Source organism: Capra hircus, chromosome 4 (genome assembly GCF_001704415.2).
Source record: "Capra hircus breed San Clemente chromosome 4, ASM170441v1, whole genome shotgun sequence".
Taxonomy (NCBI): Eukaryota; Metazoa; Chordata; class Mammalia; order Artiodactyla; family Bovidae; genus Capra; species Capra hircus.
The window spans coordinates 680,406-705,956 of record NC_030811.1 but is presented as its reverse complement, the minus strand read 5'-3'; the positions used below and the strand labels follow the sequence as shown (position 1 = coordinate 705,956).

The 25,551-nt window shown below is 55.8% G+C and overlaps 1 protein-coding gene across 1 annotated transcript in view; it reads right to left on the bottom strand.

Annotated features, from left to right (window-relative positions):
• Positions 1-25,551, bottom strand: part of PTPRN2 (protein tyrosine phosphatase, receptor type N2) — a 546,252-nt gene that overhangs the window by 461,701 nt on the left and 59,000 nt on the right. Inside the window, exon 7 of the mRNA XM_018047462.1 lies at positions 4,377-4,490. Within this exon, the coding sequence (XP_017902951.1) occupies positions 4,377-4,490 (114 nt within the window). The remainder of the gene's footprint in view (positions 1-4,376; positions 4,491-25,551) is intronic.

Sequence of the window (25,551 nt, the reverse complement as noted above, 5' to 3'; positions counted from 1 at the left end):
CCTTCTTCTCCCGCCTTCAATCTTTCCCAGGGTCTTTCCCAATGAGTTGGCACTTTGCATCAGCTGGCTAAAGTATTGGAGCTTCAGCTTCCATTAGTTCTTCCAAAGACTATTCAGGACTGATTTCTTTTAGGACTGACTGGTTTGATCACCCTTCAGTCCAAGGGACTCTCAAGAGTCTTCTCCAACACCACAGTTCAAAAGCATCAATTCTTCAGTGCTCAGCTTTCTTTATAGTCCAACTCTCACAACCATACCTGACTACTGGAAAAACCATAGCTTTGACTAGATGGACCTTTTTCAGCAAAGTGATGTCTCTACTTTTTAATATGCTATCTAGGTTGGTCACAGCTTTTCTTCCAAGGAGCAAGCGTCTTTTAATTTCATGGCTGCAGTCACCATCTGCAGTGATTTTGGAGCCCAAGAAAATAGAAAGTTTGAAAGAACAGGTGTGTTCTGGGGGAGGCGGAGGAGTTCCACAGAAGGAACGGGTGTCCCGGGAGGGCTGAGTTGGCTCAGGGAAGGTTCTGTTCCAGGCCCCGAGGGTGCATCCTGCCTGTCCTGTTGCTGGTGGCCACAGGGAGCCTCTGGACAGGCTCCCTTGAGGCACGGCCATCTTCATCGGTCAGTGAGTCGACCTGCCTCGCCATCATCACCACCCCTGATGTAAGGAAAGACCTAGAGCATACCTGTGTCCTGTGAGAAATGGCTGCTCTTCTGGCATCAGAGTCGGGGCACAGAGCTAACCAACTTAGCAGAAACTTTGCAACAGAGAAAAAATAGGTGGGTATGAACTGGTTGATTCATGCATGTTAAGTCACTTCAGCTGTGTCCAACTCTTTGTGACCCCGTGGACTGTAGCCCACCAGGCTCCTCTGTCCATGAAACTTTCCAGGCAAGAATACCGGAGTGGGTTGCCAAGCCCTCCTCCAAGGGATCTTCCTGACCCAGGGATCGATCCCGCGTCTCCTACACTGGCAGGTGGGGACCCCCTGGAGAAAGGATAGGGCAGCCACTCCAGTATTCTTGGGCTTCCCGCGTGATGTAAAGAATCTGCCTGCAAGGCGGAGACCTGGGTTCCATCCCTAGGTTGGGAAGATCCCCTGGAGAAAGGAACAGACCCACTCCAGTATTCTTGGGCTTCCCGGGTGATGTAAAGAATCTGCCTGCAAGGCGGAGACCTGGGTTCCATCCCTAGGTTGGGAAGATCCCCTGGAGAAAGGAACAGACCCACTCCAGTATTCTTGCCTGGAGAATTCCATGGACAGAGGAGCCTGGCGGGTTAGTCCATAGGGTCACAGTCAGACACCACTGGGCGACTGTCACTCACTCACTCTTTACCACTACCGCCACCTGGGAGGCCTGTGAACTGGATAACAGCTCCATAAATTGGGGACAGAGCATCAGAGGGATAATAGCCAACATTCGGAAGTACATTTATAACAGGTTTAAAGCTCTTTACTTGATGTCATGGTTTGACCTTCACGATGGCCCTGTTTGATGCCCACATTCATCCGATGAAGAAACTGCACCTCTAAGAGCTTTGGGAAGTCCCCCACCAACCCCGCCCTCACCGGCCACAGCTGCCGCTTGGAGACAGTCAATTACAAAATTGTGCGCTCTTACTGTAAGATCTGGTATTTACCCAAAGGCGTTGAAAACTCCTGTCCGCACAAAACCCTGCACACGGACATTCATAGCAGCTCAATTCCCCATTGCCAGTGGTTGGGAGCAATCAAGATGTCTTTCAGTGGGTCAACTGGAAAACTGGTCCATTCAGACAACTGACTGTCATTCAGCACTAAAAATAAGTGAGCTATCAAGCCATCAGAAGTCATGGAAGGAACTTCAAAGCACACGAAGCCAGTCTGAAAAGGTTACACACTGCTTGATCCCAGCTATGTGGCGTTCTGGAAACAGCGGTGGGAAGGGGAGTGGCTGCCAGGACGTGGGGCGCGGGGGGATGACCAGGTGCACACGGGGCCCTTAGGGCAGTGAGCTTTCCCCACCCAGACCCGGAACGGCACTGCGTGACATCACACGTCTGTCAAACCCACAGGACGTGCAGGACAAAGTTAACCCTAGAGCGAGCCATGGGCATCCTCTGATCATAACGCGGCAATGCTGACGCTCAGTGCCAATCCAGGCGCCCCCCGGAGTCAGGGCACCTTTTGGGGCAGGTATGCACGCCCTACTCGTCCTGCTCAACCTTTCTGTCAATCTAAAACTGCTCTCAACAGGGACACCTACGCATTTAACAATGTACTCCCTGTCTGTTTTGCCTCCTCCACGAAGCACCCTCCGTGTGCCTCAAATTCCCTCTGGAAGGAGCCCAGAGTCTGAGCCTGTGATCGGACTGCGATGGGGAGGGTGCTGGATGCGGGTATGGACACACCCTGACCCAGCGGAGACATGGAGCCCTGCAGCCTGCTCTGCAGGGAAGGGCACCCGTCCTCTCCTGAGGAACCTTGACCCCCAGCTGGTGGTCCTGCGGCCCGCAGACCCTCCTAGGACACAGCGTCCCGCCGGCATCTGGACGGTTGCACTGGGCCCAGACGGTGAGGCCTGGCCGTGAGAGCAGGGCACACAGAGAGCTGCGCAGCCACTCTGCAGTAGCAGGAACGCCCGTGGGCGTGGGGCCGGGCCGTGAGACAAGGGGGACGAACAGAGCCAGGCCAGGCGGGCCTGCTGACCCTCCACTGCTGGCCCACACAGACAGGGGCACGGGCCTCCGTGAAGTGAGGTGGACACGCAGCAGCCTCCTCATCCCATGACAGGCTCACAGTAGACCTGGCTCTGGAGGGCCCCGGGGTCACGAGGACTAAGTCTGTGAGCCCAGCCTCCTCTGAGAGCTCAGGAGAGGCCCTGCACGTCAGGAATGCAGTGGGCACTGTGTGCCTCCATCCGGGACCGCTGGGGGCACTGCTTGGGGGAGGCATGGCCCCGGGGGTAGGGGGGACACTCAGCACTGAGGGGAAGGCCTGTGGCCGCCACGGGGCACTGACCACGAGGGAGGGACTGCGGAGACCTGGGCTTCGTAGCTGCTGCAGCGTTCCCAGAGTGGACTGGACGGCCTTCTGCTGGCACCCAGGGCCTGCCCGGCAGGAGAGCCCTGTGTCCACTGAGGCAGCAGAACCATCATGGCCCCTCCTGCACTTTCCAGATGGAGGAATTCCGCCTCAGAGATCAGGGCCCGGGAACGGGGGTCAGGGGCGGGGGCCCTGGAGGAAAGGCCCTGCCACACAAGCAGCGCTCATCCTTCCGTCTGCCCCCAGGAGGCCTCTGACCAGGAGAGGACATCAGCAGACTCTCCAGTGGCCACTGGGCCGGCCCTCAGCTGCTTCTAGCACCAGAAGACCCCGAACCTCGCAGCATCCACCAGACCCCCTGGGGCTCACCGGCCAGTGGTCAGAGCCATCCTGGGCCTGCTCCCCGGCCTGGAACGCATGCACTCGGTAGCTGCTAGGACGCCCCTACTCCCTGACCTGTGGGGTGAGGGTCATCGAGGTGCAAGGGCACCCAAACTGCCCCACTCAGCACCACCCGCCACGACTTCCACTGACAAGCTCGCAGGCCAAAGGCAGCAGCAATCCACAGGGGGCTGGCAGGGGCTGGGGCTGCCACCACGGAGGGCTGATGGTCCCTCAACACACATGCCGTCTGCAGACAGCGGGCCCTGGGGGTCAGCGGCTGCAGCTCCAGGACGGGACCCGCCTGGGGCCCGGCTGCTGCTGCCGAGAGGGGTGGTGAGCAGAGGTGACCCGCTCTCCCCTCGCCAGACCAGCGACTGCCTCCTGCCAGCACTCCAGCCCCCAGCATCCTCTGGGGCTCAGGGGTCTCATCACCTTTCCTCCCCTGAGACTCATGCAGGGGATGTGGGGACATGGAGGACAGGGGGCTGGAGGCCGCCATGGGCCCATGTGCACAGGTCTACACAGGCACACGTGCACAGCCCACAGCCCTGGGCCCAGAGGGTCGGCAGCAGACAGGACGCCGTGGAGCCTGGGTGGCTGTGGCAGCTGAAGCTACAGCGCGGGTCCTTGGGGTCTGGGGGTGAATGCATGACATCTTTTGGAGGAGACGCCCCTTCTCTGTAGGAGCTGCTCTCGCCCAATCCTGGGCCTCAGCCAGGGCCGCAGGCGCCTGACTGCAGGCCCCGAGGAGCCGGGCGGCGGGGCTGGGACACTGGGACCAGGGTCTCAGCAGTGCGGTCATCTCCTGGGCACTGACCCTCCACCGCTACTGACCCACAGCATCGGCCACAGCTCCTGGGAGGGACCCAGGCCGCCTCTCCCTGCCCGCCACTGGCTGGCTGACCCGCTCCTTTTCTAACACCTCAGCACCCGGGAGGACGCGGATGGGCTGGGCCCGCCCACCTGTGCGGGAGAGCCTCTGCAGGGTGGCCGTCAGGTGCTGCAGAACCCCGGGTGACACTTCATAGCGGAGCACGTCTGTGGCCGGAAACTCCTGACACCGTCCAAACACTCCGTCTGCAAGAAGGGAGGCAGAGAAGAGAGACCGTGAGGGGGAGACAGACAGACGGGGGACAGCCCTGGCCGAGCCTGAGGCACAGCTCCGAGCAGCTGCCAGGGTCAGAAGCCCTTGGGAAGGAATGAGCCTGTGGTGTGTTGGCCGCTAAGTCGTGTCCGACTGTTTGTGACCCCACGGGGTGTTGCCTGCTAGGCTGCTCTGTCCATGGGACTTTCCAGGCAAGAATACTGCAGTGGGTTGCCATTCCCTTCTCCAGGGGATCTTCCCGACCCAGGGATCAAACCCGAGTCTCCTGCATTGCAGGCAGATTCTTTACCATCTGAGCCACCAGGGAGGCCTAATGGAAAGGAATGGTTTTAAACAAAAAGCAGCTGATCGTGAAAACCACAAACACAAAGGTGAGTCCAGTGCAGCCTGGCTTCCAGGCTGCCTTCCAGCTCACCCTCTCACCCCCACCCCTCGCCTTTCTGTCCTTTTCAGCCTGAGACCAACACACTTGTGATGTGAAGCTTTGCTTCTGACCATCCAGTGACCACAAAGTGGACAGCACTCAGGGCTGGTTTCCAGGGGAGAGACAGGACAGATGCGCTGGTTTGCAGGAGGCGCCGGTGGTGGGGCGACCAGGCCAGTGGGGCTGCTTCCGGGGGCCTCCTGAGAACGCGGAAGGGAAGGGGGGCTCCGGGAAGAGTGAGATATTAGTGGGGCCCCATTTATCCCGCTCTGTCCCATTTGTCTGAAATGACAGACTCTGCTCCTCAACCTCTTTTCAAACTGCACCTTCTAATTAATTTAGGCCCTAATTAGCCCTTATTTGGGAATTGTTCACTTTGAGACAAGCTTCCTGTTGGGGTTCAAACATTCAAATCACTGTCTTGGGTACAAAAGGCTAATTCAGGGCCCAGGGCCTCACACAGGGTGCGTCTGCGCGGCTGCAGGCGGAGGCGCCTCCGTTGTTCACAGTCTCGCTGCAGGGGTGCAGCAGAGGAGAGCCCTTCGCACGCGGCCCATTTCATTATCAGGAGCGCGTTGCCGGCGGGCTGGCGGGTAAGTGCTGGCCGGGCGCTCCCTGTGCTAACACCGAGATGCCTTGCAGGAGCAGCAGAAAGGCATCTGAAGTATCGCAAGCGGCTCCTGGATTTCTGGGGCCTCTGCGGAGCCTGGAGGACCCAGGCGGCAACCTGCCCAGCTGCCCGACTGGCCATGGGGCTCAGCTTTCTGCCTCCCTCTCGGACCAGCCACTGCCCCTCCTCTGAGCGCGGCTAAAACCAACCTGCCTGCCACCAGGGGCTGGGGCCCTGCTGTCCCTGAGGGAGGGTCTCGCCCCCGCCGGCAGGGTGGACAGTCTGCGCGGCTGGGACTCAGACAGTGCGTGTCCGTGTTCTCTGCCCGTTTCCCGCAAAGAGCTCCAGTCAGTGCCTGTGGGTGGCGCTGGGGAGGAGAATGCGAGAGCACATTCTTCAGAGCACACGGGCTTCCCCTCCACACTCTGAACCCAAACACCCTGAAAGCAGGGACCCAAAGCTACACTGGGACGCATCGGCCCCAAACCTCACAGACGAGAAAGCCGAGTGTCGGCCTGCAGCGCAAGCAGGGGTCAGCAGGTCAGCGCCAGCAGCTGAGCCCCCGGGCCCCAGGCCTCCAGGACCCACCTGAGACCCACAGGGAGCATCCCACCACTCAGGCTGGCGCAGAGGGAAACTCGCAGAGACACTCCTATGTCTTTTGGAACACACCTTGTAAGTCACTTCCGGTCTGCAGTATAATGGAATAATTCTTTAAATTTGGTTTGTGGTGGACAGTGTTGTAAATATATTCTAAGAATAACATCAACTAGATTTTCTTGAAACCTTTCTTTTAAATTGATATTTAGAGATATATATATAACATGATACATCATGCCGTTTGTGCTTTCAGAATTAGTTTTATCTAAAAACGGAATTGCTTGAAAGCTAACTGTGGATTCTCTTTGCCCCTAGACTGCAGCCATGCTGATGAGGCAGAGACACCGTCCCCCAGCGGATCATTTTAATTAATAAACTCTATTTTTCAGAGCAGTGCTGGGCTCACAGCAGAATTAGGAGGCGGGCACGCGGCTTTCCCATCAGCCTCCTGCCCCCACGCGGGCACAGCCTCCCCACTATCAGCCTTCCCGTCAAACGGGACCTTTGCTACGACCGATGACCGCCCATGACCCAGCACTGCGGGCAGAGCCACCGGGCACGCAAGGGCTTGGTCTCGGCACTGCCCAGGCCCCGGGCTTGAACACAGGCGGAGTGGCGTGTGGCCACACAGCTCCACACGGGCCGCCCTGCTGCCCTGCACGCCCGCTGTGCCCCTCTACCCTCCCCTGCGCCTCCCTCGCCCAGCAGCCGGTGACGCCCCACCGTCTCCGTACCTCTGCCTCTCCCAGAGCGTCATCTGGCTGGAATCACACAGTGCTGGGTCTTTTCAGGCTGGCGTCTCTCACTCAGTAATATTCACGTGCGTTCCCTCCACGTCTTTTCAAGGGCTGACAGCTCATTTCTCATTCACTGAGTGACATCCCATCATCTGGGTGGGCCGCCGCTTCTCCCCTCACTCACCCACCCAAGGACCCCGCGGTTGTTTCCAGGTTCGGGCGGTTATGGATAACGCTGCCCGAGGCGTCCGTCTGCAGGTTTTGCGTGGACGCGCCGGCAGTCCCTCTGGGTAAATGCCAAGGAGCGCAGCTGCTGACCACGTGGTGCGAGCGCGCCTGCTTCTGTGATCAGCCACCACTCCTTCGCCCGAAGGGGCGGCGCCACTTCGCACCTCCGCCAGCACGCACCCGCGTCCCCGGGCTCCGCACCCTCGCCGCGCCCACCGTTCTCAGGGTCCGGCTTCCGGCGGTTCCGCCCAGCGCGCGCTGCTGCGGCGCTGTCGCCTTATCCAGAGCACTTTTCATGACGTAATCCATCTTTCTCACCTGCTGAAGGGCATGAGTGTGTGTGTGTGTGTGCTGCATGGCAACATGTGTGTTTATGTGTGTGTGTACACGCATGTGTGTAGGTGTATGTATCTGAATGTGTGTGTGTACACATGTTGTGTGTGTCTACCTACATGTGTATGTGTATATACATGTCTACTGTGTGTGTGTATTTTACGAGTATGTGTATAATGTGTCATCAATATAAATACCAATTATATCAAAAACCTCAGATATGCAGATGACACCACCCTTATGGCAGAAAATGAAGAAGAACTAAAGAGCCTCTTGATGAAAGTGAAAGAGGAGAGTGAAAAAGCTGACTTAAAACTCAACATTCAAAAAACTAAGATTATGGCATCTGGCCTCATCACTTCATGGCAAATAGTTGGGGAAACAATGGAAACAGTGCCAAACTTTATTTTCTTGGGCTCCAAAATCACTGCAGATGGTGACCACTTACTCCTTGGAAGGAAAGTTATGACCAACCTAGACAGTGTATTAAAACGCAGAGACATTACAAAGGTCCTTCGAGTCAAGGCTATGGTTTTTCCAGTGGTCATGTATGGATGTGAGAGTTGGACTGTGAAGAAGGCTGAGCACAGAAGAATTGATGCTTTTGAGCTGTGGTGTTGGAGAAGACTCTTGAGAGTCCCTTGGACTGCAAGGAGATCCATCCAGTCCATCCTAAAGGAGATCAGCCCTGGGTGTTCACTGGAAGGACTGATGTTGAAGCTGAAACTCCAGTACTTTGGCCACCTCATGCGAAGGGCTGACTCATTGGAGAAGACGCTGATGCAGGAAAAGACTGAGGGCAGGAGGAGACGGGGACGACAGAGGATGGGACGGCTGGATGGCATCACTGACTCGATGGACATGAATTTGAGTAAACTCCGGGGGTTGGTGATGGACAGGGAGGCCTGGTGTGCTGTGGTTCATGGGGCCACAAAGAGGTGGAAACACCTGAATGAATGAACTGAACGGATAGTGTGTGTCTTTCTGAACAGCTCACGGGGCTCTCACGGCAAGCATTCTGGAGGGGCTTGCCATTCCCTTCTCCTGCGGATCACATTTTGTCAGAACTCTTCACTGTGACCTGTTCTCCTTGGGTGGCCCTGCATGGCCTGACAAGTCTGTTTATTGTCACCCTGCTTATTTAACTTATACGTAGAGCACATCATGCAAAATGCTGGGCTGGGTGAGTTACAGGGTGGAATCAAGATTGCCAGGAGAAATGTCAACAACCTCAGATACACAGGTTATAACACTTTAAAGGCAGAAAGTGAAGAGGAACCAAGGAGCCTCTTGGTAAGTGTCAAAGAGGACAGTGAGAAAGCCAGCTTAAAAGTCAATATTAAAAAACTAAGATCATGGCATCTGGTCCCATCATTTCATGGCAAATAGATGGGGAAACAGTGGAAACAGTGACAGACTTCCTCTTCTTGGCTCTGAAATCACTGCGAATGGTGGCTGCAGTCACGACATTAGAGAGGATAGCTCCTTGGAAGGAAAACTATGGCAAGCCTAGACAGCGTATGAAAAAGCGGAGGCGTCGCTTTTCTGACAAAGGTCCATCTAGTCAGGGCTATGCTTTTCCAGTGGTCATGCATGGATGTGAGAGTCGGACCATAAAGAAGGCAGAGTGCAGAAGAATTGATGCTTTTGAACTGTGGTGTGGAGAAGACTCTTGAGAGTCCCTTGGACTGCAAGGAGGTCAAACCAGTCAATCCTAAAGGAAATCAACGCTGAATATTCACTGGAAGCGCTGATGATGTAGCTGAAGCTCCAATAATTTGGCCACCTGACGTGAAGAGTTGGCTCATTGGAAAAGACCCTGGTGCTGGGAAAGACTGAGGGCAGGAGGAGAAGGGGCAGCAGAGGACGAGACGGATGGCATCACCAAGTCGATGGACACTCCTGGGACAGACTCTGGGAGATGCTGAGGGACAGAGAAGCCTGGCGTGCTGCAGCCCAGGGATCACAGGGTCAGACTTGACTTGGTGACTGAACAGTAACATAGTGTGTGTCCATGTGTGTCCATGTGAATGTGTGTGTGCGTGTGTATATACACACACACAGCCTCCTACATGTTTTAATCTGCCAAACTCAGCAACAGAACAAGGAAGCTGCTTCTCCAACCTCCACACTCATCCCGGAAACCTGACCCCCCGCCCCACCCATTCCTCAACAAAGAGCTTCTCGTCCACCTCCGCGGGCGGGCGGGCTGCACTCTGCTCAGCACACCCGTGCACGTCCGGCCTGTGTCCACGGCGAGTCTGTGAGGCCCCTCCTGCTCTCACAGTGGACTCGTCTCCATTCACGCCGCCCTGCGCTGCCCTGACCCCGGGACACAGCCCTGCCGTAACGCCCCGCTGGACAAGCAGGCAGAAGAGCCGCAGGACAGGCACTCGGGGCAAATGGACGACACAGGCTCTGCTCTCGGGGCCTCTGGACTCAGGGGCACCACTCCCACGAGCAGCATCTACCTCTAACTGTGATGTGGGCAACGGGGGACGAGCCTCAAGGACAGCAGAGAGGCAGCAGCTCCTCCACCCACAGGAGGCAGAGGACCCGGGGGCCGCACAGGGCTGCCGGGGCCATGCAGGCTGGGCAGCGGGATGGATGGTCACTGGGACCAAGAGGGCAGAGGTCCGATGCCAGAGTGAGTGGCGGGTCCAGCGGACGCAAGGGCTAGGGGTCTGGGCAGGGAGTCGGCCGTCCTCCAGGAGCGCAGGAAGCGCTGAACTGGGGCCACTCTGTGCCAGGAGCCGCGGGGCCGAAGGGAGCTGCCAAGGGGGATGGGGTCTTGGCAAGGGTGGGGCAGTGCAGACGGAGGAACTGGACAGACCCACCACCTCTTCAGAGGTGAGTGCGCATCTACAGGGTGGGGGGCGTGTGGCCCAGAGAGGCTCTGGGGTGCAGGGTGTGTTCTGGGAGGAGGCATCGCAGAGCGCGGGCATTGCCCACGGGCCTCCAGGGGAGCACAGTCTGGAAGGCCCCCAGACCTCCCTGCAGAGTGACCACAGCAGCCACAGGTGCGGGCAAGGACTGAAGACCCCAAAGCTTCATGAGCCCAGCGGAATTCTGAGGCCGCGGCCACAGCCCCCTTATCTGCAGAGCAGAGACTGGGACTGAGAGCGGGTGGATCCAAGGACAGGACCGGGAGGGATGCCAAGGTCCCCAGGACAAGATGGCTGCCTCCTAGGCGACCAAGCACGCTGCCGGCGGTTCTGAGGGGCCGGGGCTCGTGTGGAGTCTGTCTAGCACGTGTCTAGAATGGGAGGCTGATCCCTTTCCCTGGAAAGGGAAAACATCGATAATTTTTGCTGGATTTTTGACTGGAGCTGCGGCTCCCCCTCCCTGGGTGGCATGGCTGTGTTCTGAGCCCCACTAAAGGGCGAGGAGACAGTGGCAGGAGCCAGGCCCCCGTCCCGGCGTTTCCCCAGCCTGCTGTGCAGCCCGGGTGCACGGCCTCCCTTCTCTGCACCAGTTCCTGAAACACAACTGCCAAATCAGACCTTTCCTAAGGTCTCTTCAGCTGGAGGGCTCTGGGCTCGAGTGGAAACCCCTGGGCACAGGTGAGCCTCCAGCTGTTCTGAGAGCAGGACCTGCCCCGCTTCACCCCTTCTGAGCAGCAGCTCGCCCCGCCAGCACCCCCTCATCCTGCACCAGGCCTTTCGTCCCACAGAGAGTGGAAGGCGGCACAGCGGGGCCCGTGGGGGCCGCCCTCCAGCCGCCGGCAGGCCGCCTGCTTCCCTCCGCTCCTCGGCAAGGATGTCACGTTTCAGCTCAGATGCACCAGGCTCCCACAGTTCTGTGTTGCTCCCGTCACTGCTGTCGTTAGAGGAAAGCAGAACATGACCAAACACTGTCACAGTAAACTCCTGTCTGAAAGGCGACCAGAGATCCAGTTCCGGTAGGCAGGCCTCGGAGGAAGCAGGGTGAGAAGCCAGACTCTGGACCTGCACCGGCCGTGCACAGAAGGAAACGCAGTGGTGGAGACGGAGCTCACCTCTCATCTGAGCAGCCGAGCATCACAGTGAAGACGCTAAAGCATAGTTTCTAGCGGCCAAGTTGCCTTTGCCTTTCCTACGTGAAATCCGATGGAACGACCAGGACGAACGCTACCATGGGCCAGCGGAAACACGTGGTGGCCACTCAGCCTTGCAGTGCCGGCCGGGGGCCTGGCCTGGAGGAGCCCAGAGCCTGTGCGACTCCGCCTCTCCAGCCCTCGGGGGTCTGGGGTTTGGATTGTGTTTGTTTCTGAAAATAATGGAAGAGAACTAAATGATCTGAACCTCTCCCAGTTCTAAAATTTCAGGATCTTATACGAATGACCAGCAGACAAAAGGCAAGATTCAAGGGCAGAGGAGAGTGGAGTGGACACAGGCCTGCGGGCAAGGAGGCAGCTTCCTGACGCTGCGGCCGGCAGGTCTCATCCACATGAAAGGCATTTACTGAAAGAAAGACCATGAAGAAGTGGGAACCAAACCACTGACCGCACCCAATCGTCAAGCCTCGCTGCCAGCTCTCGGGGTCCCAGTGGGGCTGACCCTGCCCCCGGGCCAGCCCACCCCGCTCCTGCCTCTGCCTGGCCTGGCTGACATGCCGGCCAGGCTGCAGGATTTCAATGGTGCTTTGCCTGCTGCCTTGGAGAGGGAAATGGCAACCCACTCCAGTGCTCTTGCCTAGAAAATTCCATGGATGGAGGAACCTGGTGGGCTACAGTCCATGGGATCGCAGAGTGGGACATGACTAAGGGACTTCATTTTCTTTCTTTCTTTCTCTTTCTTTCCCCTGCTTCCTTAGAGACCTCCTCTGCAGGTCCCAGGAAGCCAGGCTCCTCCTGGCAGGGGCACCTGCCCAAGGCTGGCACAAGAGCACGCAGTAAGCTTCCTTTGGAAGCTCAGACCCCGCCCAAGTCTCTGGGGCTGCCGCGGCTGTCTGCCATGGTCCACAGAGAAGCAGTGGGGAAGGAAGGCGGTTTATCGCCGCAGCTGATCTTCCCATCAGCAGCCCTCCGCTCCTACCCGTTGCCAGGTAACCAGGCCGCTCCTCTTATCAGCCTGGACCGGTTCCGTTGACTATTCCGAGGAGAACAGAAAGGCCTGGCGCTGTGGGCCGTCAGCAGTGCTGAAGGAGAACGGCGCATCATGCGGAATCCCGGGAGCAGCAGCTGTCAGCCTCATCTTATCGGGACGCTGACAGTCACTCAGAAACAGCCGTCCATCACCTGCCCTGCATCCTCTCCTGTTTCACCTCCCAGGGAGCGGGGAGGGGAGGGGAGGGGGAGAGGAGAGGGGGAGAGGGGGAGGGGAGGGGAGGGGGAGGAGAGAGGAGGGGGAGGGGAGGGGAGGAGGGAAGGGGACTTGTTCACACCAGCCTTGTGGTCAGGGTCCCTCAGCTGGAGAGGGGGAGGGGAGCGGAGAGGGGGAGAGGGGAGGGAGAGGGGAAGGGGAGGGGGAGGGAAGAATGGGGGAGGGGGAGGGGAAGAGAGGGGAGAGAGGGGGAGGAAGGGAGGGCGGGGGCTTGTCCACAGCAGCCTTAGCGTCAGGCCCCAGCCCTCCTCCCTTCTCTCCTTCTCCCCCTCCAGGCCCCTCCCGGCCCCTCCACTCTCACAGGGTGAGCGCAGCTCCCTAGAATGGAGGGTCCCACCCATTGAGTCACCCACAGCTGTGCCTTCGAGCCCAGGCAGACCAGCTGAGCACCGAGCAACGGCCGATGACCGCTCCGATGCCCTCTGCTCTGGCCCCCCCAGCGCTCCACGTGCTCAGCCATGTGGGAGGCCCCACCCCTACTCACTCGTGTCCACCCAGCAGTCCAGGGCCTCTCCACCCCGAGCCCAGTCTGGGCCCCCGGATCTCTCTCCCGGGACCCCCTCTCCCGCCGCCCCCGGTGCCCAGTGAGTCCTACACTCCAGAACCATCCTTACCTGTCTGCCCCCTTGCAATAGGGAAGGTGCGTCTCGCTCACCAGAATGCTTGGCCTGCGGAAGTTACCTAGGAATAACACACCAAAGTCTAACGCACGGCCTTAGGGAGATATTTGTACCTCCGCGGGCACAGCAGCCAGGAGGCCACTCAAGGGTCCACTGACGGCTGAACATGTGAACAAAGTGTCCACCACGATCCAGCCCGAGAAAGAAGGACACCCCGACCCTTGCCACAACAGGGAAGAACCCCGAGGTCGTCAGGCTGACTGCCGCGAGCCACACGCAGAGCAAGGAGCGCCGTGGGACCCCTCTTCCGCAAGCACCTCGCTGTGGCTCAGTCGCTAAGTGGTGCCTGGCCCTCTGTGACCCCACAGCCCGCGGCACACAGGCTGCCCTGCCCTCCACCACTTCCTGGAGTTTGCGCAGATTCTTCACCGCTGTGCCGTCTGAGAAGCATCCACAGTGATCAAACTCACACAAGCGGAATGTAGATGCGGGTCCCCGCGGCTGGGGTGGGGGTCTCGTGTGATGAAGAGAAAGGCTCTGTTTGGGAAGGCGAAGTGTCCCTGAGACGACGGTGTGAACGTGCTGAGAGCCACAGAACCGTGCACTCAGGCTAAAATGAATCCAGGTTCCGAGTGCGTGTGTTATTTATGCGCATGGACTGTTGCTGCGTTAATGATATTTTACTGTGCATCTCATTTTTGCCACTAAACATTCTGCTTTCTTTTTTAATCTTTTGGCTGCGCTGCATGGCACGTGGGATCTTAGTTCCCCAACCAGAGAACTGAACACATGCCCCCCACACTGTAACCACTGGAAATGCAGTCTTATTAAGAGGGAATCCTGGCAAACTTTATGCCATGTATATTTCACAATGATTCTTAAAGAGTGATAAATACTTGACCAAAGAATGAGGGACGACGGACACAGAAGCTCTCCATGTGGAGACAGGTGATGTGGACAGGCCTGCAGACTCGCCAAGCTGTGAATTCCAGACGGCTGGAGAGCTGCCTGGAGGTGGGGAAGCAGCCTCGCTGACCCAAGGCCAAGGCACCAGAACCCACGGCCCAGAGCTGTCCACGTGTGGGTCGGAACCTGCCAACTAAACCCAAGGCCTCACAGAGATCAGAGAACAGCGCAGCAGCCCAGGACGCAGCCCGGAGCGGCCGTGGCTTCAGTTTGGACGAAAGCAGCTTCTAGGGGGCAGGGGTAGAGGGCAGGGGATGCGTGCTTTAAACCGTAGACTTTGAAACACAACTCTTTCCTGTTGGCAAAGAGACGTCCAGCAAGGCTGACTGCCGGTCTGGCCCCTGCCAGCCCCTGGACGGGCCTGATGGAGAGCCAGCCAGACACAGGGGCCTCAGCCCGACAAAGTCACTAACAGCCTGTCCTCACACGGCCGTCACGGTCTCATCAGAAGGACCAGTGTCAGCAGCTCTCTACGATGTTTTCTCAAAGAGTAAAAAGCAATAATCCCTGTAAACCAACATGCACGGTCCTTAGTGACTGCACGGCCACCACGGCCACTGGAAACCGGGCTCACAGAGGAGCTGACAGACACTAATAGGCAGGGATGCGCACGTGCTATGGCAAATGGAAGGATAATGAAAGTAATTTATCTGAAAATTAAAATATGATTAAGAATGGCAGTCCCTGCAAGAGCCCAGGTGCCTGAGGGGAGGGGCGTGCAGCCAGCCTCATTAGCTCAGGCCTGCACGAAGCCACTGTTCCCTCTGACAGCTTTAATACCAAGGCCCTGCGCTCACAGACGGGCATCCTCTCAGAACCGACAGCTGGGGCACATGCGGAAGCGGGGCCTCACTAACAGAGTCCCCCAGACGGGGGCCTGGGCTCCAGGGCCCACTGCACCCAGCGTGCCCTGGGCACCGCTGACCGAGTCTTCACCAAGTCTGGGCTTAAGTTCCAGCCTCTGAGACCACGGGGACACACAGCAGGCTCTTGAGATGCTGCCCCATGGAGCTGTGGGATCTGAGCACAGGCTCTGCAGCCAGCGGAGCCTGCCAGGGGAGTCGACCAGCCGACCTTCCAGGTGGGGCCCACTGTGGGTGTGGCCGTGAGGACCTGTGTCCTCAGCAGCCCCACAGATGAGCCACGCGGGCCTTGGGAAGGTGGCGCCCAGGCCTGCCCTGCCCACGGCCAGTCACCCGGGGCTTTGGGTGGGCTCGAGCCTCCAGGGTGTCTTGACAGCTGAGCACGGTGTGCCGGGGCGGAGGTGCAGGGCGCTCCCGGCTGGCCTGCGCGGCCTGCGACCATCCCCCTGCGGTCAGCCCCACTTCTCTCTGAATGCTGGCCCCGCTCCCTGCTCCCCTCGCCCACGTCTGGCCTCTCTCCTCGCTCTCTGGTGTCGTCACCCCTCCTGTGTGCCATCTGACCCTGATCTTTCCTCTGATGCGACCAAGACCCAGCCCCAGAGTGCAGAGCTGAGGACGCCTCCACCCGCTGTCACCAAACATCAGAGCACTGTGCAGCCGGGCAGTGGAGCCAGACAGCCAGAGGAGGGCTGGCAGAGAGAGCACACGCACACACACACACACACACACACTCACACACACACACTCACACACTCACACACATACACACACACATACACTCACACAGACACCCACACACTCACACATACATACACACATGCACACACACACTCACACACATACTCACACATGTACTCACACACTCACACACTCACACACATACACACACACATACACTCACACAGACACCCACACACTCACACATACATACACACATGCACACACACACTCACACACATACTCACACATGTACTCACAGACTCACACACACACCCACACCCACACATATACTCAGACACACACATACACACTCACACATACACTCACACAGACACCCACACACTCACACATACATACACACATGCACACACACACATACGCACACATGTACACTCACAGACTCACACACACCCACCCACACCCACACATATACTGACACACACACAGACACACACACACACACATATACTCAGACACACACACACACATACACACTCACACATACACTCACACAGACACCCACACACTCACACATACATACACACATGCACACACACTCACACACATATGCACACATGTACACTCAGACTCACAGACTCACACACACACACCCACACCCACACATAGACTCAGACACACACACATACATACACACATGCACACACACATTCACACACACAGACACATATACACTCACACAGACACACAGACTCACACATACACTCAAACACACATACACACATACATTCACACATAGAGTCATGCACACATACAGATACACTCACGTACACACACACACACTCACATACAAACTTACATTCACACTCACACATATACATGCACACATGTACAGCCACACACACACATACACTCATCCATATACACTCACACATATACGCATACACACACTCACACATATACATACACACACACATATACACTCACACAGTTACACATACACACAGATACACTCACACACACACACTCACACAGACACCCACACACTCACACATACATACACACATGCACACACACACACTCACACACATACTCACACATGTACTCACAGACTCACACACACCCACCCACACCCACACATATACTCAGACACACACACACACATACACACTCACACATACACTCACACAGACACCCACACACTCACACACACATACACACATGCACACACACTCACACACATATGCACACATGTACACTCACAGACTCACACACACACACCCACACACACACATATACTCAGACACACACACACACACTCACACATACATACACACATGCACACACACACATACGCACACATGTACACTCACAGACTCACACACACCCACCCACACCCACACATATACTGACACACACACAGACACACACACTCACACACATACACTCACACACACACTCACACATACACACATGCACACACACACTCACACACATACGCACACATGTACACTCACAGACTCACACACACCCACCCACACCCACACATATACTGACACAGACACACACACTCACACACATACACACAGACACCCACACACTCACACATACATACACACATGCATACACACACTCACACACATACACACACATATACACTCACACACAGACACACACACTCACACATACATACACACATGCACACACACTCACACACATACGCACACATGTACACTCACAGACTCAGACACACACACCCACACACACCCACACATATACTCAGACACACACACACATACACACACATACACTCACACATACACTCACACAGAGACACCCACACACACATACATACACACATGCACTCACACACATACGCACACATGTACACTCACAGACTCACAGACTCACACTCACCCACCCATACCCACACATATACACACACACACACAGACACCCACACACTCACACATACATACACACATGCACACACACACTCACACACATACACACACATATACACACATATACACACACATACACTCACATACACTCACACATACATACACACATGCACACACACACATATGCACACATGTACACTCAGACTCACAGACTCACACACACCCACCCACACCCACACATATACTCAGACACACACACACATACACACTCACACATACACTCACACATACACTCACACAGACACCCACACACTCACACATACATACACACATGCACACATGCACTCACACACATATGCACACATGTACACTCACAGACTCACAGACTCACACCCACCCACCCACACCCACACATATACACACACACACACTCACAGACACCCACACACTCACACATACGTACACACATGCACACACACACTCACACACATACACACACATATACACACACATACACTCACACACATACATACACACATGCACACACACTCACACACATATGCACACATGTACACTCAGACTCACAGACTCACACACACACACCCACACCCACACATATACTCAGACACACACACACACATACATACACACATGCACACACACATTCGCACACACAGACACATATACACTCACACACAGACACACAGACTCACACATACACTCAAACACACATACACACATACATTCACACATAGAGTCATGCACACATACAGATACACTCACGTACACACACACACTCACATACAAACTTACATTCACACTCACACATATACATGCACACATGTACAGCCACACACACACATACACTCATCCATATACACTCACACATATACGCATACACACGCTCACACATATACATACACACACACATATACACTCACACAGTTACACATACACACAGATACACTCACACACACACACACACACACACACTTGCACGCACACACACAGGAACTTTTTTCTTGACCTGCAATGAAGGAGGCACAAACGACAGCAAAGAGCGGCTTTGCCCAGAGGGCCGGCAAAGGCTTTGGTGGCTGACAGTCTGGCTGCTGGCGTGTGGTGAGTGTGGCAGGTTTGTCCATTTCAAAACTAAATCATCTTGGAAGCGTGTAAGGGGGGCCATACCCTTTTTGAGTTACAGTTTTGTCAAAAAGTTATAAACTATTGGCAGCACTCTCTAAGGCACCGGGCATCCCCAGAGAGCTGACCTTGACAAACACCCGCAGGCACCTGCTGTCTCGGGGGCCCCAGCTGACTCTAGGGCAGCGCGGCCGTAACCAGGCTCCGAAGTTAACCTGTGGGTGGGGTCAGCAACACAAGCCCAGCTTCTCCCCTGCTTGTCACCAGGTTGTGGCCAAAGCAACAGGGTAAGGACTGGTACTTCTGATCAATTCTTCTAAACTCCTGCAGTCTCCAAAAACAAGCTATTACAGTTAAATTATCACATTATGACTGTATGGGGTATTTAGGGGCTCAGTGGGTAGAGAACATTCAGTTAGTTAAGAAAAAATCCTTTTAATTCTATAGAAAAATAATACCCATTTGCAAAATGTGAGATGTTGTTTTTGCATGCCTGCCTTAATTTTCTACAGAAAGTGTTTATATTTTTAAAAAGGTTCACAGAAATGAAAGGAATAAATTTCCATAGCCTGGGTCTACAGAGATTTTTGTGCATGAAAAAGCTGTAGACTGGCTCTTCCTTCCTCCGACCACAAGCGGTGTGGTATTTATTCTCTAGGGTAGGGGTGCAGACTGAAGCGTGCAGCGGTGGGGGGGCGCCAGAAGCCTGTGCGCATCCAGGGCCCTGGCGTGTGCTCGGGTGTGCACCATTCATGTGCACAAACACAAGCACAACAGGACGCAGCAGGACACACGTGAACCACCTCGCGCGCACGCTCTCCCGGCAGGTCGGCGGTAATGAGAGGTCGCCATGGCAACCGGAACAGGAGCGGCCCCTCCGGCGTCCCCCAAGCCGCGCCAGAGCCAGAGCAGCGGCTTGGCGACCCGCACTCAACGCCGTTTGAAGGACGGGAGGCCACACAGTTACGGGCAGCTCTCTCGCCACGTTTGGGGGCCTGGGTCAAGGAATGCTCCTGCTAAATCAATCATCACTCCCAGCTGGGCGGGTGACTGGCTCCGAGGCTTTTCCCTTTACCTCTGGTCACCAGAGATCCGAACCAGCTGCCGCAAAACTAATTTCTGCCTCCAGGGTTTGCAGATGGAAAAAATCCTTGAAGATAACTAAGGACGTGCAAGGAGAGGAGGGTGAAGTCATCCCTCTCCCAGCTTCTGGTGGGTGCTCCTGCTGCAGCGGTGCAAACCCACCAAGGCTGCAAAGACCTGCCCTCTTCCCCGCAGACTTGAACAGGTTCACACAAGGGTCGGGGAACTGACTCCACTTGGAAAGGCAAGTTCACTCAGAAGGTGGGGATGAGCCCATGCAGAGGCCGCGGGGAACTTCAGGTCTGGTTTCTCTGTCCCAGGGTCCATGTAAGAAAGATGATTTTAGGACAAAAACGCATGGGACAAAGGTGAAGAAAGAGGAGGTGGGGTGTGAGCACTACTTTACCACCCAGTGTCCAAGGACCAAGCCCTCAACACCTGGCCAGCAGCCAGCAGGCAGGAGCAGGGTGCCCCTGCCCGGCGAAGCCATGAAAGAAACAGGCCAGGGAGGGCATTCGTGGCGGGGGCCCTGCCCATCCACGAGGACACCACTCTCCCCCGAGATCCAAGACACCCACGTGTCCTGCTCTGGGCAGGATCAGCCTGAATAGATGCTTCCTCGTCGTGAGGATAAAGAACAGCTACAGTCAACATCAGACACCAAAACAAGAGCGTGAGGGCGAAGCAACGACCCGTGACATGAACGGTAAACCTGCGTGGGTGGTGCGAGAACCGCGCTTTTACCAGAAACCCACAGACATTCAAAAAAGCATCTGGTTTTTGTTCCCAGTAAAATCTAGGGGAACGGCACCTACAGAAAAGAAGCTAACAGGACAGCAGGCCAGATGTAGAGAGAGCTGAGTGAAAGGCTCAAAGGAAACAGGAGGTTTGAATAGAAAAAGAGGGAAGAAGTGATGATGGAGTCTGGACCCCAGACTCACAGGACAGAGCCATCCCCAGGAGAAGCCAGGCGGCCACAGGGAAGCCAGACTTGGAAACACGAAAAGCTCGGTTAACAGGCAGACCGCAGAGCTGGGAGCTGTGGTGGAGGAGATGGCACCAGACAAGACTGAGAATGAGAGGCAGTGTCAGGACAAGCACGCAGAAAAGGAAGGGGAGGGGGGAGGAGGAGGGAAGGCAGCAGAGCCAAGGCCGGGGCCAGGGAGGCTTCCAGGACCAAAGCTCTAGTCTGAGGATGGAAGGGTTTCCCACACACCACATTACAGTCCTTACATGTGACTTCTTTGAATTACAGAGAATCAAACGAACTATTAAAATTAAAGAGTCTTGGTAAAGCAGCCCATTGTAAGACAAGAGTTAAAAATATACACTGTATACAACTATGCTTAAAAAATGAAAATCTGGGCAAATCGTTATTTTCCTGGGAAACAAATACCAGATTTGACTCAGAAAGCAGTTGAAAAATTCCTGAATAAACATATAAGCATGGAAGAAATTTTTTTTAAGTTAAAAATATACAAGGAATTACCAGTTAGGAAATGTCATGGGAAAAAATGTACGGCTGGATTTAGAAAAGGCAGAGGAACCAGAGATCAAATTGCTGACGTCCGTTGGATCACAAAAAAGCAAGGGAATTCCAGAAAAACATCTACTTCTGATTTCTACACCCTGGTGGCTCAGATGGTAAAGAGTCCACCTGCAATGCAAGAGACCTGGGTTCACTCCCTCAGTCGGGAAGATCCCCTGGAGGAGGGCATGGCAGCCCACTCCAGTATTCCTGTCTGGAGAACCCCATGGACAGAGGAGCCTGGTGGGCTACAGTCCACGGGGCTGCAAAAAGTCGGACACGACTGAGCGACTAACACACACAAAAGCCTTTGGCTGTGTGGATCAAAACGACCTGTGGAAAATTCTTCAAGATACGGAAACACTGTACCTGTCTCTGAGAAATCTGTATGCAGGTCAAGAAGCAACATGAGACAACTGTCTGGTTCAAAACTGGGAAAGGATATGTCAAGGCTGCTTGTTTATTTAACTCATACGCAGAGCACATCATGAGAAACGCTGGGCTGGGTGAAGCACAAGCTGGAATCAAGATTGCTGGGAGAAATATCAACAACCTCAGATACGCAGATGACACCACTTTATCGGCAGAAAGTGAAGAGGAACTAAAGAGCCTCTTGATGAAGGTAAAAGAGGAGAGTGAAAAAGCTGGCTTAAAACAATATTCAAAAAACTAAGATCATGGCATCCGGTCCCATCTCTTCATGGCAAATAGATGGGTAAAAAGTGGAAACACTGACAGATTTTATTTTCTTGGGCTCCAAAATCAATGTGGATGGTGACTGCAGCCATGAAATTAAAAGATGCTTGCTCCTTGGAAGAAAAGCTATGACACAGCAGCCATGTAAATAACATCACTCCTACCAACAAAACAGAAACCTGAGCACCCTGGGGTTTAAATACGAGCGTCTTGCGAAGCCTGCTCCCAGCCCTCCAGAGCTGCCGGGATGACACAGGGAGTCTGGGCCCAGCGTGCTCCAGTTCTTCCTAATTACACGGACTTACAGACACTGACTATCCTGCGGGAGGTCCAAGAGATGACTTTAAACCTGTCAGAGTGTCAGAAATGCAATCTGAAGTTCAAAGGTCAAGGTAACACTCTAAACAGAGTCATCAGGACAGAGGGCAAGAGAGGCGCTTGCGGGGCAGGGGAGCCGGACTCAACAGTCAGGAGCCAGAGCTGGAGCCCGGGGACGGGGCAGGGGAGCCAGACTCCACAGTCAGTCAGGAGCCAGAGCCGGAGCCAGGGGACAGGGCAGGGGAGCCAGACTCGACAGTCAGGAGCCAGAGCTGGAGCCCGGGGACGGGGCAGCAAGGGGCCGGGTGGCAGGGCAGGCCGCAGTGGGCACAGGGCTCACCAGCCCGGGTCCCCTCCTCCGGGAGCGTGCAGAGGCACTGACGGGCATGGGCAGAGACGCTTCTGCAGTGCTTTAGTGCAGGAGATGCTACAGTGCAGAAGGCCTGAGCGCGCGGAAGCAGCCGTCCCGGCCAGAAGCCCCCGCCTGCAAAGGCTCTCACTGTGCGCTGTGCCTTTCCGTCGAGGACCTTCAACACTTGGGACGTTTTAAAATGAGAACATCTGTGCTCTGACAGGGAGAAGGCGATGGCAACCCACTCCAGTGTTCTTGCCTGGAGAATCCCAGGGATGGGGGAGCCTGGTGGGCTGCCGTCTATGGGGTCGCACAGAGTCGGACACGACTGAAGCGACTTAGCAGCAGCAGCAGCACTCTTACAGATAAGAAAGAGGCCACGGCAGACAGTGCACTCTGAAGACTCCCTCTCAGGACCCTGTGTCCCCAGCACTGACCAGCCTCAAATGTCCTGCACAGTGACCGCGGGAGCCACCTGCCTGCCTCCTGCCCTCCTCATCCGCCCTCGTTGGACACGCCTCTGTCCACCGAAAGCCCCGAGGGCGGCGTGGGAGGCGGCGTGGAAGGCCACTAGGGTCTGCACCGCCACAGCTTCCACAGCGAGCAGTCCGTGGCTTCAGAGGGCCTGAGGCCACCGGGGACCAGGAAGGGCCTCCGGCCGCACACACTGGAGACGGCACGGGAAGGGACCCAGCTGCAGGGGCCACGGGCAGCAGAGACGGCTAGTGCGGCAGCGGCAGCAGCGGTGCCGCCTCAAGGCCGCGCCCTCGCCATCGTCTGCGGGGTGGCGGGGCTCCGGCGTGCAGAGGCTTCTGCCCGAGAGCGAGGAGCACGCCCACAGGCTCTGGGTCTCGGAGACCCCCTGAGGCCCGTCAGCCCCTGAGGGCTCCTGGGCAAGAACAACCTTCACCTCGTCCAAAATCACCGCAAACTCTGTAGGTTTAGGATACATTTCATTTAAGGAAAAATGGTGATATTCAACTCTGGAGCGCGCCTGCATGCACAAGGCACCAGAAGCACAGCCCTGAAGCAACGGTCATCGGGGACAAGCCGCGCAGGCCTGAGCAGAGCTCACGGGAAAGTCCCACCAGACGCAGCCCTCCTCCGAGCTTTCTGTCCCCAGTCCCAGTGCCCTGGGGACGCTGATAACGAGCAGATGACTCATCCCTTCTGGAACCATGGACAAGAACCTGGACTCTTCGGAGGCCTCCACTCTTCGAGTCCCGTGTGACAAAAGCTGCTTTGATATGAGGTTCTGGGAGCAGCTCAGGAGACCAGAACTCCAGCCAATTCTGTTTCATCCATTATAATTAAAGCAACAGGCCCAGGGAAATTTTCTTAATTGCAGTCATGAAAATTTGCTCTGATGGAAGTTCAGCTTTGAAGGGATTTAAAAGTTAACACAAAACTACCAAAGTAGCATTGACTTCTGTTTTTATTTCTTGTGGCATTACAACCAACAAGAGCTGTTCGGCAGTAATCAAATTCAAAGGCCCAAATCACCTGGGCAAACATACAATGTACTGGTTAACTTAAAATCAGATAATTGAGACCATAACATCATTTTTCTCAGTGATTAGAATGCCAATCACCTCCTCTTTAAATTCCAAGTTTCAGAAAACATTCTTTTTAATTCAGGGCACACTGGCCAAACCAAGAGTGGTCCCCGCCATGCTGGGGAGACGCTGAGTTCCCCAGCTCCCCAGGAGGCCTCTCACCCTGTCCCCCCTTCCTTGTCCTTGTGCCCAAGACAGGCAGGCGCAGGGTTATACCTCCTCTGAACTGAAGGAAACTTGAGGCTGTTCTCCTGAAAACCTGAATCAATTGTTCCTGTCACAGCCTGTTCCCAAAGTCAAGTGTGCTTTGAGCGGCCCAGATCATGAACCTCTGTCCCCAGACTGGACAGAGGCTCTGCCTGCACTTGCCGGGCAGGGTGGTGGGCCCTGCTCCATGGGGTCTGGGCCTGCACGGCTCTCTGTTCCCAGGGCAGCCCCTCCTTCCAGCTCATCCTTTCCCATCTGGTGGGACGACCACCCGGGGCCCCTCAGATACCATCAGGGTCTGCTGCCCACAGTCCGCTCAGATGTGTCCTTGAGATGCAATCCAGCCTGGGCCCTGGAGCAAACGCTCACTCAGGCTCAGGACTTACTGTCACCCTCTGCCCATGGGAGGTGGTGCCCGTCCAGCCCAGGGGCTGAGCCTCATGTGGTGGGAACCACAGGTGCAGCGGGCGGGGGGGGGAGGGGTGCTTTCAGGGGGATGTGCTCCAGGGGATGTGTTTCAGGGGGTGTGTTTCAGGGAGATGTGCTCCAGGGGATGTGTTTCGAGGGGATTACCCTCACGCAAATGCTAGAGCCAGAGGCCAGCCTGCAGACCAGACGCTCGCAACTGCTGTTCTGGGCCCCCTCACCCGCAGTTTCTACTTGCCCCCAGCTGGCTAACACTTCATTACGGTTTCATGAGCATGTTTTATTTCCCCCCAACAGTATCTAATACTAAGCTGGCCACAAAAACCCAAGAATGGGCTCTTCCGGGATGGCCACCTCCACCCTGGCCCTGCCCTCCTCCCGGGTGTCGGTGTCGACCTGTGTGCACCAACAAAGTGGCTCCCTTGTGTTTGTCATACTCTCCCAGACCAAGCAGGTGA